The sequence below is a fragment of the Podarcis gaigeae genome, assembly GCF_964106915.1.
Source record: "Podarcis gaigeae genome assembly, chromosome: 16".
Taxonomy (NCBI): Eukaryota; Metazoa; Chordata; class Lepidosauria; order Squamata; family Lacertidae; genus Podarcis; species Podarcis gaigeae.
The window spans coordinates 36,135,864-36,151,446 of NC_139693.1; the positions used below are offsets into that span (position 1 = coordinate 36,135,864).

At 46.4% G+C, this 15,583-nt stretch overlaps 1 protein-coding gene across 2 annotated transcripts in view; it reads right to left on the reverse strand.

Moving 5' to 3' along the window:
- Positions 1-15,583, reverse strand: part of GLT1D1 (glycosyltransferase 1 domain containing 1) — a 59,593-nt gene that overhangs the window by 32,732 nt on the left and 11,278 nt on the right. Inside the window, exons 5-6 of one of the 2 annotated variants that reach the window (XM_083717586.1) lie at positions 15,460-15,496; positions 13,365-13,421 (exon numbers count right to left, since the gene is read on the reverse strand). In XM_083717586.1, the coding sequence (XP_083573712.1) occupies positions 13,365-13,421; positions 15,460-15,496 (94 nt within the window). The remainder of the gene's footprint in view (positions 1-13,364; positions 13,422-15,459; positions 15,497-15,583) is intronic. The other variant, XM_083717587.1, reaches the window with a different exon arrangement.

Sequence of the window (15,583 nt, forward strand, 5' to 3'; positions counted from 1 at the left end):
TAGTATTTTGGGGGATGGGAACTAAGGGGGGCATTAATAGTAAGAAACACATTTATGGAGCCCTTCAAGGCATGAAGCCATCAAAGTGGTATACAGAGCCAAAAAAGAAAGCACAGAATAATGCTCTAAGACAGGTATAGGCAAACTCCAGCCCTCCAGATGTTTGGGACTACAATTCCCATCATCCTTAGCTAACAGGACCAGTGGTCAGGGATGATGGGAGTTGTAGTCCCAATTTAATACAAGAAGAAAATTAATTAAGAAAATTAATACAACAAGCTCTAAAAGTTTTTTTAAAAAACCATACATACAGACAGACTTTAATAACAAAGAAAGCATTTCATCAAATACAAAACTGATCTTCCACAAATAAGTGGGTTACACCCCAGGGAAAGTTTTCTTAAACAAAGAATCAAAATGTACTCAGCAGGTGCCTGCCAGATTTTGATTAGTCACTGATTTCAGAGAGCTGGATCTGCAACACTAAAAGCCCAGTTTCTACTACAGTGGTACCTTGGGTTAATAACTTAATTTGTTCTAGAGGTCTGTTCTTAACCTGAAACTGTTCTTAACCTAAAGTACCACTTTAGCTAATGGGGCCTCCCATTGCCGTAAGTGCCGCCGCCAAGCAATTTCTGCTCTCAGCCTGAATCAAATTTCTTAACCCAAGGTACTATTTCTGGGTTAGCGGAGTCTGTAACCTGAAGCGCCTGTAACCCAAGGTACCACTGTACAGGCTAAGCATGCCTCTGAGGGTAATGGTACAATCTGCCCAAAGGAGTGCCCATCGCTGTGGTCTAAATCATTGAGCCTCGTGGACTTGCCAATCGGAAGGTCGGTGGTTCGACTCCCTGCAACGGGGTGAGCTCCCGTTGCTCGGTCCTAGCTCTTGCCAACCTACCAGTTTGAAAGCACGCCAGTGCAAGTAGATAAAAAGGTACTGCTGCAGCAGGAAGGTAAATGGCGTTTCCATGCCCTCTGGCTTTCGTCACGGTGTTCTGTTGCGCTAGAAGTGCTTTAGTCCTGCTGGCCACATGACCCAGAAAGCTGTCTGCAGACAAACACCAGCTCCCTTGGCCTGAAAGCAAAATGAGCGCCACAACTCCATAGCTGCCTTTGACTGGACTGAGCAGTCCAATGGCCCTTTACCTTTACCTTTTGCCTTGCTTGCCGCACTAAAGCTGTACCCACCTCACTCTTTCAAAGCAAAGACTTTGGGTCATGTCACCCATTGGCTTCATGTCTCACATTGCTTAGCCATGCTTATCACCTGATGGCATATCACCGACTGTGCTTTTTAACCCTTGTGTTGTCTATACACAGTACAGTGCTACCTCGGGTTAAGTACTTAATTCGTTCTGGAGGTCCGTACTTAACCTGAAACTGTTCTTAACCTGAAGCACCACTTTAGCTGATGGGGCTGCCGTGCTGCCAAAGCATGATTTCTGTTCTCATCCTGAAGCAAAGTTCTTAACCTGAAGCACTATTTCTGGGTTAGCAAAGTCTGTAACCTGAAGTGTATGTCACCCGAGGTACTGCTGTACAGATTAAATATTTTGGCAGAAATCGGGATCACAGTTCAAGTTCTTTATCCAGCAAGAGCCAGGACAGAGAGTCCTAAAGGGTAGATATGAGAGTTGTGGAGGGGTACATGTGACAAAAGTTCACCACACCTGCATTGCAGGAAGTGGAGAGGAACTTGATGCAGACATACCATTTCCAGAGGTAGCCCTGAATCTCTGATCACGTATCCCGACTGTAGAATTTGCTTTGCTTTCTTAGTCTGAATTAAGACATGCAGTATTTGTACGGCTTACTCTGTTCCCACTGAAAAAGCAGACTTTTCCTTTTCCTGCATGTAATCCTCCTCCAAGCTTTGCAAACACAATCAAAATAGTGTATCAAGAATAATTCCTATAGGACTGCTGAAATAACACTTTTTACTCTTTTCTTTTTAACTGAAAGTACGGTGCAGAACAGAAGCGCCCTTTTTAAAAAGGGCTTTGGAGCAGCACTCTCTTAATGCCATCCCTGCATGCATGCCAAATATATATTTTTTTTTAAAAAGAGAAAAAGTCTGTTTGAGAAATCACAGATAAAACTCTTACAAAACACTCCTTACAGATCGTTAATCTGACTGCGGGCCCTACAGGCTTCCATGCAACTTAGCGATATCAAAGAGAAACTCGCTGCAAGTAAATGGAACTGCTGGGGAGAGATTTATCTTATCTTAAGATAAATCCCATATATATATGGGTTTTCTTCTTCTCTCTCTCCCTGTCGGCTCAAAGAAAAGAAAATACAAGATGTTTTGTCCCATTTGAGGTTTTACACGGCGGCTTGCCTTACCATACACCCGATAAGGGAACATACAAGGTTTCTTAAAAACCAAGAGACGTACCCAGCTGCCTAAACAATCGACCCAGGAAGTGGCTGCTGGAGAAAACTGTGGTTTGAGAGCCCTAGTTTCTCTCTGTGTACAGGCAATGACCCAGAATAAGGCAGAACAGTGTGAATGTGTGTGTGCAGGACAGGGTGTGATTATATGTGCTCCACTGATGTACGCAGGAGGAAGGAATGAAGCCCGCATGTGAAATGGTTGCCGACTGTAGTGGAAGATTTGTGCATTAGTGACAAATACCAGATGGTAGGGGAGATCAACCCATCACCTTCAACAGGGTTTTCTGAAGTTTGTTGGGCACCTGGGCGCAAGGCTGGAACCAAGTATCTTAGTGCATGAAGAAAAAGAATAGAAAGTTGGTGGATTCTGCCCGAGAACCTGCAGAGCTGCTGACACTTACAGCAGCAATACTGCGATGGATTGACCAGTCAGTAGGATAGGGATAAAGTTAGCTTCCAGCAGAAGTTCCAGTGGAAGCTCTGAAGGTGATCAGGAATGGTGGCCATGTAGTGCTCTTTATCAGTCGGAGAGTCCACACTTGTATAGATTTAGAGGCACTTAAGAACATTGGGACGTGGGTGGCGCTGTGGTCTAAACCACTGAGCCTCTTGGGATTGCCGATCAGGAGGTCGGCGGTTTGAATTCCCGTGACGGGGTGAGCTCCCAGCTCCTGCCAACCTAGCAGTTCGAAAGCATGCCCAAAAGTGCAAGTAGATAAATAGGTACCGCTCCAGTGGGAAGGTAAACGGCGTTCCGTGCGCTGCTCTGGTTTCACCAGAAGTGGCTTAGTTATGCTGCCACATGACCCGGAAAAACTGTTTGAGGACAAACGCCAGCTCCCTCGGCCTGTAAAGCGAGATGAGCACTGCAACCCCAGAGTCGTCTGCGACTGGACTTAACTGTCAGGGGTCCTTTACCTTTACGAACATCAGAATAGGCTGCTGGATCAGGCCAATGGTCCATCTAGTGCAGCAACTTGTTCTCCCCTCCTGCAATTTCCAGCAACTGGCATTTGGGAACTTACCTCCAGCTGTGGAGGTAAAGCAGAGCCATTGTGGCCATTGATAGCCCTCTCCTTCTCCATAACTTTGTCTAATCCTCTTCTGAAGCCACCTAGGCTGGTGGCCATCACTGCCTCATGGGGGAGCGAGATCCAGAGTTGTCCATGAGCTACATGAATAAGTCATTTCTTTTCTCTGTCCTGAACCTTCCAACATTCAGCTTCATTGATGTCTACAAGTTCTAGTCTTATGAGTGAGGGAAGAAAGCATCTTCTCTGTCCACTTTCTCCGTGCCATTCATAATTAAATAAAGACTGTTGGTGGCCAACTCCAAGGCTCCTCCTTGCACTTCTTAAAGAACTGCATAGGTAAACTGCACTTGGACCAAACAGCCCTTCAGAGAAGTATCTGTTATGTCATGGGTCTTCAACACAGGTTAGGACCAACCAGGGGGTTGCAAGGCCATCCCAGGTAGGTTGCGGCAAGTGGTTGCTGCCACATTGGACTTTCTGAATCGACATTTCAGGATTAACAATGTACCTTGTTAGTACCATTAAGTATAAATCAAAACTGAGCATGTAAAAGTAGATCCCATGGTGCACATTGGGAGCCAGAGGTGGGTCTCAAGTCTGGACCAGTTAAAGACCTCTGTCCTATGTAACGTAAGATACATGCCGCAGCAGCTTTTGGGGGTTACTGTAGGTTTGAACAGGGAACCTGTGTTCCTCAATGCAACAACCATAATCACTGACCAGTGGCTGTGCTACCTGGGTCTTCTGGGAGTTGGAGTCCAGCAACATACCCATCTTCTTGCTCAAGAAATAAATCTCTCCCGTTTTAGTTCATTCTTTTCAGCAGTGTTCCAAAACCATGTTGATTTTCTAAAGGAAGCTATCCCAGGTCTGATGCATCCCAAGCTTTCCTTGTCTGGGTTTTCTCTTCTTCAGAAGCTGCACAACTCTTGAACCTGATGGCAGGGGTTACATCACCTCTCTGTTCCTGTGTTCTGTTCCCTTTGAACCACCCTGAGCCTTTCATTCCTCCTTAAAGAAACAGGCCCTTTCATCTCCCTTCTAACATTTCAAAGTGTTCACTGAACATCTACAAAAGTGAGAGGAGGGCACCTTGCTGAGAATTCTACCTTGGACCATGTTGGTTGTTTTATGTTCTGGTGTTTTCAAGCTCCAAAAGACTCCCCACCCCCCACCCCCAGCAGTACCAAAATAAGCTTTTTGATCAATTTCTCATAAGATTTCCCACCACTTCTAAAACTTAGGTCCTTCCATTACATGGTTGGGAAAAGTCATACTTGTGGCAGATTGCTGTGACCATTTTAGGTGCTGCAAACTGCGACTTCTTGAGAGGTTTGACACACTTATGAAGGAAAGAACATAAGAAAAGCTGGCGAATCAGGCCCATCTAGTCCAGCATCCTCATCTTAACAGTGGGCTGGAACATAAAACATACTTAAGAAGACTGAAAACACATCAAAGCACACACATTTCCCCCAACAATTAAGATCTTTAAAGCTTAAAGGCCCAAAGAGTCTTCAACAGGTTGTTGTTGTTCTTTAAGGAGAATGAACTTGAAGACAAACAAAGGATCGTTCCAGGTTCTACGCCCAAATGAACTTAATTCATGGCAATAACAGGAGCTGCTTTCGGGTGACATTCAGAGATTGCTGAACTAATTCAGTGAACTTCATTTAAACTGACCTAATTCATTCTAGCACCGACTACATTGCCGCCATGCAGAAGTCTAAGGTATCTATAAAGGTAAAGGTAAAGGTAAAGGTATCCCTGAACGTACGGGCCAGTCGTGACCGACTCTGGGGTTGCGCGCCCATCTCGCTTAAGAGGCCACGGGCCAGCGCTGTCCGGAGACACTTCCGGGTCACATGGCCAGTGTGACGAAGCTGCTCTGGCGAGCCTGCACCAGCGCAGCACACGGAAACGCCGTTTACCTTCCCGCTATAAAGCGGTACCTATTTATCTACTTGCACTTAAGAGTGCTTTCGAACTGCTAGGTGGGCAGGAGCTGGGACCGAACGACGGGAGCTCACCCCGCTGCGGGGATTCGAACCGCCGACCATACGATCGGCAAGTCCTAGGTGCTGAGGTTTTACCCACAGCGCCACCCGCGTCCCTAAGGTATCTATACCTGCATACAAACCCCTGCCTCTCTCCATCCCTCACCCAGGTGAGCAAGAGGCACCACTGCAGTGGAGCCGTGGCCTGAGATGAGTCTCCAGGACTTGAATGAAAAACATGGAGGGCTTAACTGAGCTCCTGGGCCCCAGGTTGCCCACTCCTGGGTCTACACTGACTACCAATGTCTCTCCAGGGTTTCAGACAAGGAGAATGTTCCAATGCTACCTGGAGATGCCTGGTATGAAAGCAGCTGCTCTACCTGCCAGGAAACAAAAAAGCCACGTGAATCTGATGATCATGCATTTCATCTGTAAGTAATTTAGAAGGCCCACATGCCCTCAGACATCTCTGTGTCTATTTTTGCTGTGTGCGGTGCCACTGGAAGTGATATATGCACATTTGGGATCTCCCCACCCCCACAAACCCCTGTACCCTTTTCTCCATTCTTCTGTTGCTGGTTCCTTTAATCACACAAAACAGCCAGATTCGGGATCCAATCATCATCCAGGCACAGCTCCCCAGAGACAAATCATCCAGCTTCTGAAAATTATCCATTTTTATTCTTTTCGTTCCCAGACACGCGCTATGATTTACTGGGAACGAAATAACCTCACAATGCTCAATTTAAGAATTGGACACTGCTTCTGAATAATGACACACATTTGCCGCCGTGATAAAGCAATTGAGCACTCGCAGTTCATTCGTAATGGAAAAGAGGCTGCACACTCTGTGAGCTGGGATTGATGAGTGGGCTGCTAAAATGTTTTTCTTTTAAACTTCCCCAGAGTGAAATACTGAAAATCGCCCTCGCAACCCTAGCCAATCCTCTGCTGATGACAAGAGAATCCTTCGCTAGTTCGTTGTCGTTTCGGGTGAGGAGGCTTTGCTGAAATAAACCAGTACTTCATTTTGTGAGCTGCCGTTTATGCTCCGCTGTTTTTCCATGGCGAAACCCAAGGCGGCATCCTCAGTAGTTTCGCATCGACACCGACCAGATCTAGGCGGTTGCACCATTCCTGTCCACCCGGCCACACCCTGGGGAACTATGACCCAACGCCTGAATTATCGCATCTGACCTGATAAAATTCTGTGTGCTTGAGCCCAACGTAAAGGATAAACAACAACAAAAACCACGTAGGACCACTACACTGTGGTATGGAAACTTGTTAATCAACAAGGTGGAGCAAGCTCTGGAAGGGAGGACAAGAGCCAATGACTTCAAGGTACAAGAAAGGCGATTCAACTAAATACCAGGGAGAACTTTCTGAAAGTAAGAGCTGTTCGATAGTGGAATGGACTCCCTTGGGAGGTGGTGGACTTCATTCATTGGGTTTTTTTAAGCAGAGGTTGGATGGCCACCAGTCTTGGATGCTTTAGTTGACATTCCTGCATTGGACTAGATGACCCTTGGGGTTCACAAGTATAAAAACCATTGACACAAGCATCATGAGATAAATCATCCAAATTAAAAGGCACTATAAAAGAATCTCATTAAAATAACAAGGTAATTAAAGCACGAGAGTTGGGGGAGAGATTAAAGAAATGGTCATCTCTTTGGCCATGCTGGCTGTGGGGTCATGGGAGTTGGAGTCCTACAACATCTGGAGGTCCCCATTTCTGCCCTAAACAATTTAGATGCACCTTATACGAGCACTGTGCTCAGCTATGAAATTTATTATTTTTATAGGGCTTAGTTTTATTGGAATAAAATGTTTTGGCTTTAATGTTTTATGTATGTACATTAGATGCCTCGGGAGGGCTTCAGGGAAGCAGAGAAATTTTGGGGGGAAATATGATTACTTTAATAAAAAGATGCTGCCAACTTGTCAAAGCTAAGTTAGTTAGTGCCTGGATTGTGCCTTAATATAATCCCCCCCCCAGAAGAGCAGGAGAAGAGCTGTAGCTCTGAGAGAGTGTTTGCTTAGTATGAAGAAGGACCCAGGTTTAATCTCCAGGCAGCACTGAGAAAAATTCCTGCCTGGAGCCCTGCAGAAGCTGTGCTTGTCCACTGTAGACCAGGTCTGAGGAACCTGTGGCCTTCCAATTATTGTTAGATTAGAGCTCCTGTCATCTGTGATCATCGGCCAGGGCCCCTGGGGCAGATGGGAGTTGGAGTCCCACACCACCACTGGTGCAGAACACCCTATGCTAGATGGATCAGTGGTCTAACTCACTATAAGCTTAAGGTGCTGGTTTTGACCTTTAAAGCCCTATGTGGCCTAGGACCCACGTACCTACAGGACCGCCTCTCCTGGTATGCCCCGTGGAGGACCTTAAGGTCCACAAATGACAACATTTTGGAGGTCCCAGGTTGCAAGGTGGTTAGATTGCTCTCAACTAGGGCCAGGGCCTTTTCAGTACTGGCCCCAACTTGGTGGAATGCTCTATCACAAGAGACTAGGGCCCTGCAGGACTTGACATCTTTCCACAGGGCCTGCAAGACAGAGCTGTTCTGCCTGGCCTTTGGTTTGGACTCAGTCTGGCCCTTATGTTTCCCTCCCCTTATGGTTTTGATTTATGGCCTACTTTTAAAATGAGGCTGCATTTTAAATTGCATTTTAACCTGTATTTTAAATTGGTCCCCCCCCCATTATGTTTTTTACTGTGATTTTACTGAGCCCAGCTCTGGCTGGGGAGGGTGGGGTATAAATAAAATTTATGATTATTATTATTAGGGAGTGCCCCATGTTCCCATTGGGGACTCTCATATGTACCACCTCTACAGAAGAAAAGTTGGGAAATCTATGTGGCCGCACTTATACTATGGAACTCATCATTGCATGGGGAGGCTGGACTGCCCCCCCCACCTCTTCCTGATGTTTCATTATATGGGAAAAGTAGGGCATATTCACTGGGGGGTGCATAGTACAGCTGGGTGTGCATAGAAGTAAATGTGGCCACTTGTACTGGGGCACACAAACAGGTAAAAAGGTACAGGGACCCCTGACAGTTAAGTCCTGTTGCAGATGACTCTGGGGTTGCGGTGCTCATTTCGCTTTACTGGCCGAGGGAGCCAACGTTTGTCCGCAGTTTTTCCGGGTCATGTGGCCAGCATGACTAAGTCGCTTCTGGCAAAACCAGAGCTGCGCACTGAAATACCATTTACCTTCCCGCTGGAGCAGTACTTATTTATCTACTTGCATTTTGACGTGCTTTCGAACTGGTAGGTTGGCAGGAGCAGGGACCGAGCAACGGGAGCTCACCACATTGTGGGGATTTGAACCGCAACCTTCTGATCGGCAAGTTGTAGGCTCTGTGGTTTACACCACAGCACCACCTGCATCCCACACAAACAGAATGTGTGCACAAATCTCCACAGCCACCCCAACATTGTGTCTACTTTCTGTCCCTACTTCTAAAGTCAGCTCAGCCTCCAGAGAGTCTCATAGCATAGACTATAAATCGAGGGTAACCCACACAGAGCCTTGCAAATGTTGTTGGGACTACACTCCTATTGTCCACTATCCAGGGAAGACCTGGGATAGCATGAGACTCTTAATCTCAGGGTCGTGGGTTTCAGCCCCACGTAGCACCAAAAATTCCTACGCTGCAGGGGTCAGACTAGATGACCCCCTTGGTCCCTTTGAACTCGACAATTCTATGATCCTAAGGCCACAACTGGCCACTGTAACCAAGGCTGTTGGGAGTTCTAAGCCCAATAACATGTGGAGGGCAACATGTTGACTACCGCTGCAATCAATGACTGAAACATGGACCAAGCAAGCCCTATTGATTCATACTGACGCATCGCCTCTCCGCCCCCTCAAAAATCATTATTTCATCTAGGCCTTCTTGGAAAGGTTGCGTGGAGATTATTCAGACTAGTGAGTGAACTCCCTTCAGTTTGCAGACACATACATTTCAGGGAGGATTTTATCTATTTATGCTTTTTTAAAAAAACTACACCATTTCTGTTTTTTAAAGAAATCACTGGATGAAAAGCTGGCACCAGTTCACACTCCCTCCCTCCCTCCCGACACTATTTTCACTGTGGTTTAGAGGGAGAAAAATCAATTTCCACCATTGCTAGTTGGAGCTGTCGCGGACTCAGAAGAGACGGCCTCTGTTTAGCTTTCAATTCAGGCTCTCTCAAAAGGAGCTTTGTTTTGCACTACTTAAATGAAGGTTATGGACATTAATTATGAAAACGTGGGATGAAAAGAAGAAGAAGAAGGGAATTTTAACTAGGGGCCTGAAAAGATCCATTCAGAAACAAGTTTTCAATTTGTTTCGCCAATTTAGCTGGCCTACACAGGGGTAACAGCAAAGTTTAGAGCCATTCGAGTCACCCAGGAACCACACGGTTTGGAGACCCTGTTTCCTGTCCAGGACTTTGCACAAGCTGCTCTAACCTGTGTATTCAAGGATTCGGCAACTGTAGTGGATGCAGAAGGGTAGTGGGAGACACCAGCTGGGGAACCCCCAAGGGAAGAAGAAGAAGAAGAAGAAGAAGAAGAAGAGTAGTAGTAGTAGTAGTAGTTTGGATTTGATACCCCACCTTTCACTCCCCTTAAGGAGTCTCAAAGCGGCTAACAATCTCCTTTCCCTTCTTCCCCCACAACAAACACTCTGTGAGGTGAGTGGGGCTGAGAGACTTCAAAGAAGTGTGACTGGCCCAAGGTCACCCAGCAGCTGCAGGTGGAGGAGCGGAGACGCGAACGCGGTTCACCAGATTACGAGGCCAGAGCTCTTAACCACCACACCACACTGGCTCCTCAGAAGGGGAGGAAGAGACTTAATAGAGCGGTGGGAAGGAGGGGACCTCCAGTCCTCGCAACTGCTTTAGATACCTATTAGGTCCCTAAATGGGACGCAGGTGGTGCTGTGGTCTAAACCACAGAGCCTAGGGCTTACCGATCAGAAGGCCGGTGGTTCAAATCCCCACGACGGGGTGAGCTCCCATTGTTCTGTCCTAGCTCCTGACAACCTAGCAGTTCAAAAGCACATCAAAGTGCAAGTAGATAAACAGGTACCGCTCCGGCGGGAAGCTAAACGGCGTTTCCGTGTGCTGCTCTGGTTCTCCAGAAGCGGCTTAGTCATGCTGGCCACATGACCTGGAAGCTGTACGCCGGCTCCCTCGGCCAATAAAGCGAGATGAATGCCGCAACCCCAGAGTCGGCCACAACTGGACCTAATGGTCAGGGGTCCCTTTACCTTTACCTAAGGAGTCTCAAAGTGGCTAACAATCTCCTTTCCCTTCCTCCCCCACAACACTCACTGTGAGGTGAGTGAGGCTGAGAGACTTCTGAGAAGTGTGACTAGCCCAAGGTCACCCAGCAGCTGCATGTGGAGGAGCGGGGAAGTGAACCCGGTTCCCCAGATTACGAGACTACCGCTCTTAACCACTACACCACTCCTGGCTTCTCTGGAAGAAGGTACAGAGCCGGGTGTTGGTGGTGGGGCGACAATGAGTGGTCAGAGGGAGCAGACTGGGAGAAGATGATGTTGGAAGCTGAAGAGGGAACAGTTTAGTGAGCAGGAAAAGGCTGTGGCAGAAGCGGAGGCTGGAGAGCAGGGATGCCAAGAGGCAGAGATCAGAACAAACACAAACCCCTGTGTTGCAAAATGTGACAATCTACAAAAATGCAAACGCAACACGCTGGATAATAACTGTTAGTAAATATATAATCGGTATGTCGTCATTCAAAATATATGAATAAGTCACTTCAAAACAATATATATATATCATACAACAAATCTCACAAAATATACAAGTAACCGCAAGTTGTTATGTGTATCAGAGTCAAACAAAGATTCAGACAACCAATGAATAGCGAGGAACGCCAAACCGTCTCTCAAAGGAAGACGTCTCACAAAAGTCTCAAAGGAAGACTGATCCACTAGTATGATCTTCACTAGTATGTATGTTTCACTGATAATTATTCGCTGATGAAGACTTCGTTCTGAAACAGTTGAACTATTCCGGATGCACTGTCCTGTTGAGACTTTTGTGAGACGTCTTCCTTTGAGTTATCTCCTGCTTAGACTACTGCAATGCGCTCTATGTGGGGCTACCTTTGAAGGTGACCTGGAAACTGCAATTAATCCAGAATGCAGCAGCTAGACTGGTGACTGGGAGTGGCCGCCGGGACCATATAACACCGGTCCTGAAAGATCTGCATTGGCTCCCAGTACGTTTCCGAGAACAATTCAAAGTGTTGGTGCTAACCTTTAAAGCCCTAAACGGCCTCAGCCCAGTATACCTGAAGGAACGTCTCCACCCCCATCATTCAGCCCGGACACTGAGGTCCAGCGCCCAAGGGCCTTCTGGCGGTTCCCTCATTGCAAGAAGTGAGGTTACAGGGAACCAGACAGAGGGCCTTCTAGGTAGTGGCGCCCGCCCTGTGGAACGCCCTCCCTTCAGATGTGAAGGAAATAAGCAGCTATCTTATCTTTAAAAGACATCTGAAGGCAGCCCTGTTTAGGGAAGTTTTTAATATTTAATGCTGTATTATTTTTAACACTCAATTGGAAGCCGCCCAGAGTGGCTGGGGAAACTAAGCCAGATGGGCGGGGTATAAATAATAAATTTATTATTATTACTGAGAGACGGTTTGGTGTTTCTCGCTGTTCATTGGTTGTTTGAATCTTTGATTGACTCTGATAGACATAACAACTTGCAGTTACTTATATATTTTGTGAGATGTGTTGTATGATTATATAGTGGCTTATTTGTATATTTTGAATGATGTCATACCGATTATATATTTACTAACAGTTATTAGCCAGCGTGTTGCACTTGCATTTTTGTAAAGAGGCAGAGGTCAGGCAGGCTGCTGAAGAAGACAGGGGGATCTCCCTCTCCTGCTGCAACCAGCTCCCCTCGCCACTGGTCTCTGAGAACCTGAAGAGGTATGAAGAGGGTGGAGAAGAGACGGAAGAAGAAGAAGAAGAAGAAGAAGAAGAGGAGGAGGAGGAGGAGGAGTTTGGATTTGATATCCTGCCTTTCACTCCCTTTAAGGAGTCTCAAAGGGGCTAACATTCTCCTTTCCCTTCCTCCCCCACAACAAACACTCTGTGAGGTGAGTGGGGCTAAGGTAAAGGTAAAGGTACCCCTGCCCGTACGGGCCAGTCTTGCCAGACTCTGGGGTTGTGCACCCATCTCACTCAAGAGGCCAGGGGCCAGCGCTGTCCGAAGACACTTCCGGGTCACGTGGCCAGCGTGACAAAGCTGCATCTGGCGAGCCAGAGCCGCACACGGAAATGCCGTTTACCTTCCCGCTGGTAAGCGGTCCCTATTTATCTACTTGCACCCGGAGGTGCTTTCGAACTGCTAGGTTGGCAGGCGCTGGGACCGAGCAGCGGGAGCGCACCCCGCCACAGGGATTCGAACCGCCGACCTTTCAATCGGCAAGTCCTAGGCGGTGAGGCTTTAACCCACAGCGCCACCTGCGTCCCTGAGTGGGGCTAGGAGACTTCAAAGAAGTGTGACTAGCCCAAGGTCACCCAGCAGCTGCATGTGGAGGAGCAGAGACGCGAACCCGGTTCCCCAGATTACGAGGCTTCTGCTCTTAACCACTACACCACACTGGCTCACACGGACAAGGTGTTAGAGTCTCAGACTGCTTGGGAAGGACCTGGGGGAGGAGGAGACTTAGGAGAGTGTTGGGAAGGCAGGGACCATCAGTCCTTGCAACTGCCTCCTTGGGACAAGATCTACTGGGAAGAGCTTCTGTGCTCACTAGGCCTGTTTTGTTTTTCGAATAAAACTTCGCTGACACCTTGTGAGTCATTGCTGACCTGCTCCCAGCCCTTGCCCTGACACAAGGACAGATAGGACAGAGTGAGGAGACTGGGAATGGGGTTGGTTACCTTCAGACTGCAGAAATCTCTTCCAGTTGAAAGAAGCGTTGCAGGTGGTCACAATTCCTGATAGCAATCATAAAAACAAGACGTGCATTAAATAATTCATGGAAAGCAATACATGGAAGGCCAGCTTCATCCATTTTAGTGGCATTCCTCTTCCCTTCCAAAAACCATTCAATGCACTGGGGCTTGTAGATAAGAGTTAGGGAACCAGTATCCCTCCAGAGCCTGTTGGATTCCCAACTCCCATCAGCCCTAGCTATCATGGCCAATGGTTAAGGATGGCGGCAGCCGCAATCCAGCCGCATCTGGAAGAACCCATGCTGGCTGTCCTTGCCATAGTTACTCTTCCAAGTGCGCGAAGATGGGGATTTCATTGCCACTAAAATTTGAAATGCTATTCCAGCCATCAACAGAGGCATCCTTAACACCTCCTCTCTTCATGACACCTTTTATGTGAGCGGCTATTACAGCATCCCCTGGCCTGGACATCTTTCAGAGGCAGACTTCAGGGGCGGGGAACACTTTTCAGCCCTGAGGGCCGAATTCTGCTCTGGGTAACCTTGCAAGGGCCACATGTATGCCAGCGGTAAGCGTGGCCAAAGGCAAATGTGGGTGGAGCAACAGGCACAAACTTCACCTTTATACAAGGGGCTAGCTTCTACAGTGGAGCTTCAACTTACCGTATTTTTTGCTCTATAAGACTGACTTTTTCCTTCCTAAAAAGTAAGGGGAAATGTGTGTGCGTCTTATGGAGCGAATGCAGGCTGCGCAGCTATCACAGAAGCCAGAACAGCAAAAGGGATTGCTGCTTTCACTGCGTAGCGATCCCTTTTGCTGTTCTGGCTTCTGAGATTCAGAATATTTTTTTTCTTGTTTTCCTCCTCCAAAAACTAGGTGCGTCTTGTGGTCTGGTGCGTCTTATACGGTACATATGCCTTGTCTCGCGGACATTCCAAGTTGCGTCTGCGGCAAAGCCGGAAGTAAACACCAGGTTTGCCACGATTCGTGCATGCGCGGAAGCGGCTTTTGCCATCTGTGCGTGCGCAGAAGCGTGCTACTGCCTAATGCGCACGCACACAAGATGCCTCTTCTAGCATACTGTTTCGACCAGCAGATGGACCGCCGGAACGGATTATGTCCATAAGTAGAGGTTCCACTGTACAGGCATCTAAACACCCCTCTCTAGCCTCTATCCAAGCAAGGAAAAGGCACAATGAGAGTTCAAGGACATGTCTCACCCAGGCACAAACATTCAAGGTTGTGTGAAGATGGCCACGACTCCACAATATGGAATACAGATATAAAATTTACAGCATATTATGGTCTAAGAGAAAATTACATGAAAATGGTATCTCAATGGTATCTAACACCAAGTAAACTGGCAAAAACATATAAATCAAAATCAAATAAGTGTTGGAAATGTAAAGAGAAAGAAGGTTCTTTTTATAATATGTGGTGGCCTTGTAGCAAGGTTAAAGCTTACTGGGAAATGATATATAGTGAATTGAAAAAGATGTTTAAAATAACATTTTTGGGGGGAAACACCCCAGAAGCTTTCCTTTTGGGAATTATACGGACAGAACTACCCAAACTGTACAGAAATTTATTTATGTATGCGACTACAGCGGCAAGAATGTTACTTGCCCAAAAATGGAAAGAAGAAGAAGTCCCAGTGAAAGAAGAATGGATACAAAAACTTGTGAAATATGCAGAAATGGTGAAATCAAGAAATCAAGATAACAAACTTTTTTTATAAAAGAATGGAAATGGTTTATTGAATATTTACAAACAAACTGAAAACAAATAAGAATGTTGGCGGGATTATTGTAATAACCTGCAGTTTGAGTATATATTTAAATTAGATGAATAAATGATCAAATTAAGTTAATTTGGATATGCAGAAAATATTTTTTAAAAAATGAAAGAGGAGGAAGTCAAGTTTTGAAATTTTAAAATGACAGTAAAATTATTGAAATGCATAAACCTGAAAATCATAAATTTTATATATCTAAGAAAAAGAAGATGGCCACGATTCTTAAACCTCACCCATCCATGATTTAGTTTTTCTCTGCAGAAATAGGAAACTTATAACACTTACCTTGAGCTTGAACATATATTTTGTTCCTGGCACGAGGCTTAAAAACAGAGGCATGAAGGGAAAGCAAGTTAATTTAACTAAGCAAAGCAAAAGTGAGAAAATATTTACAGTACACATCCATACA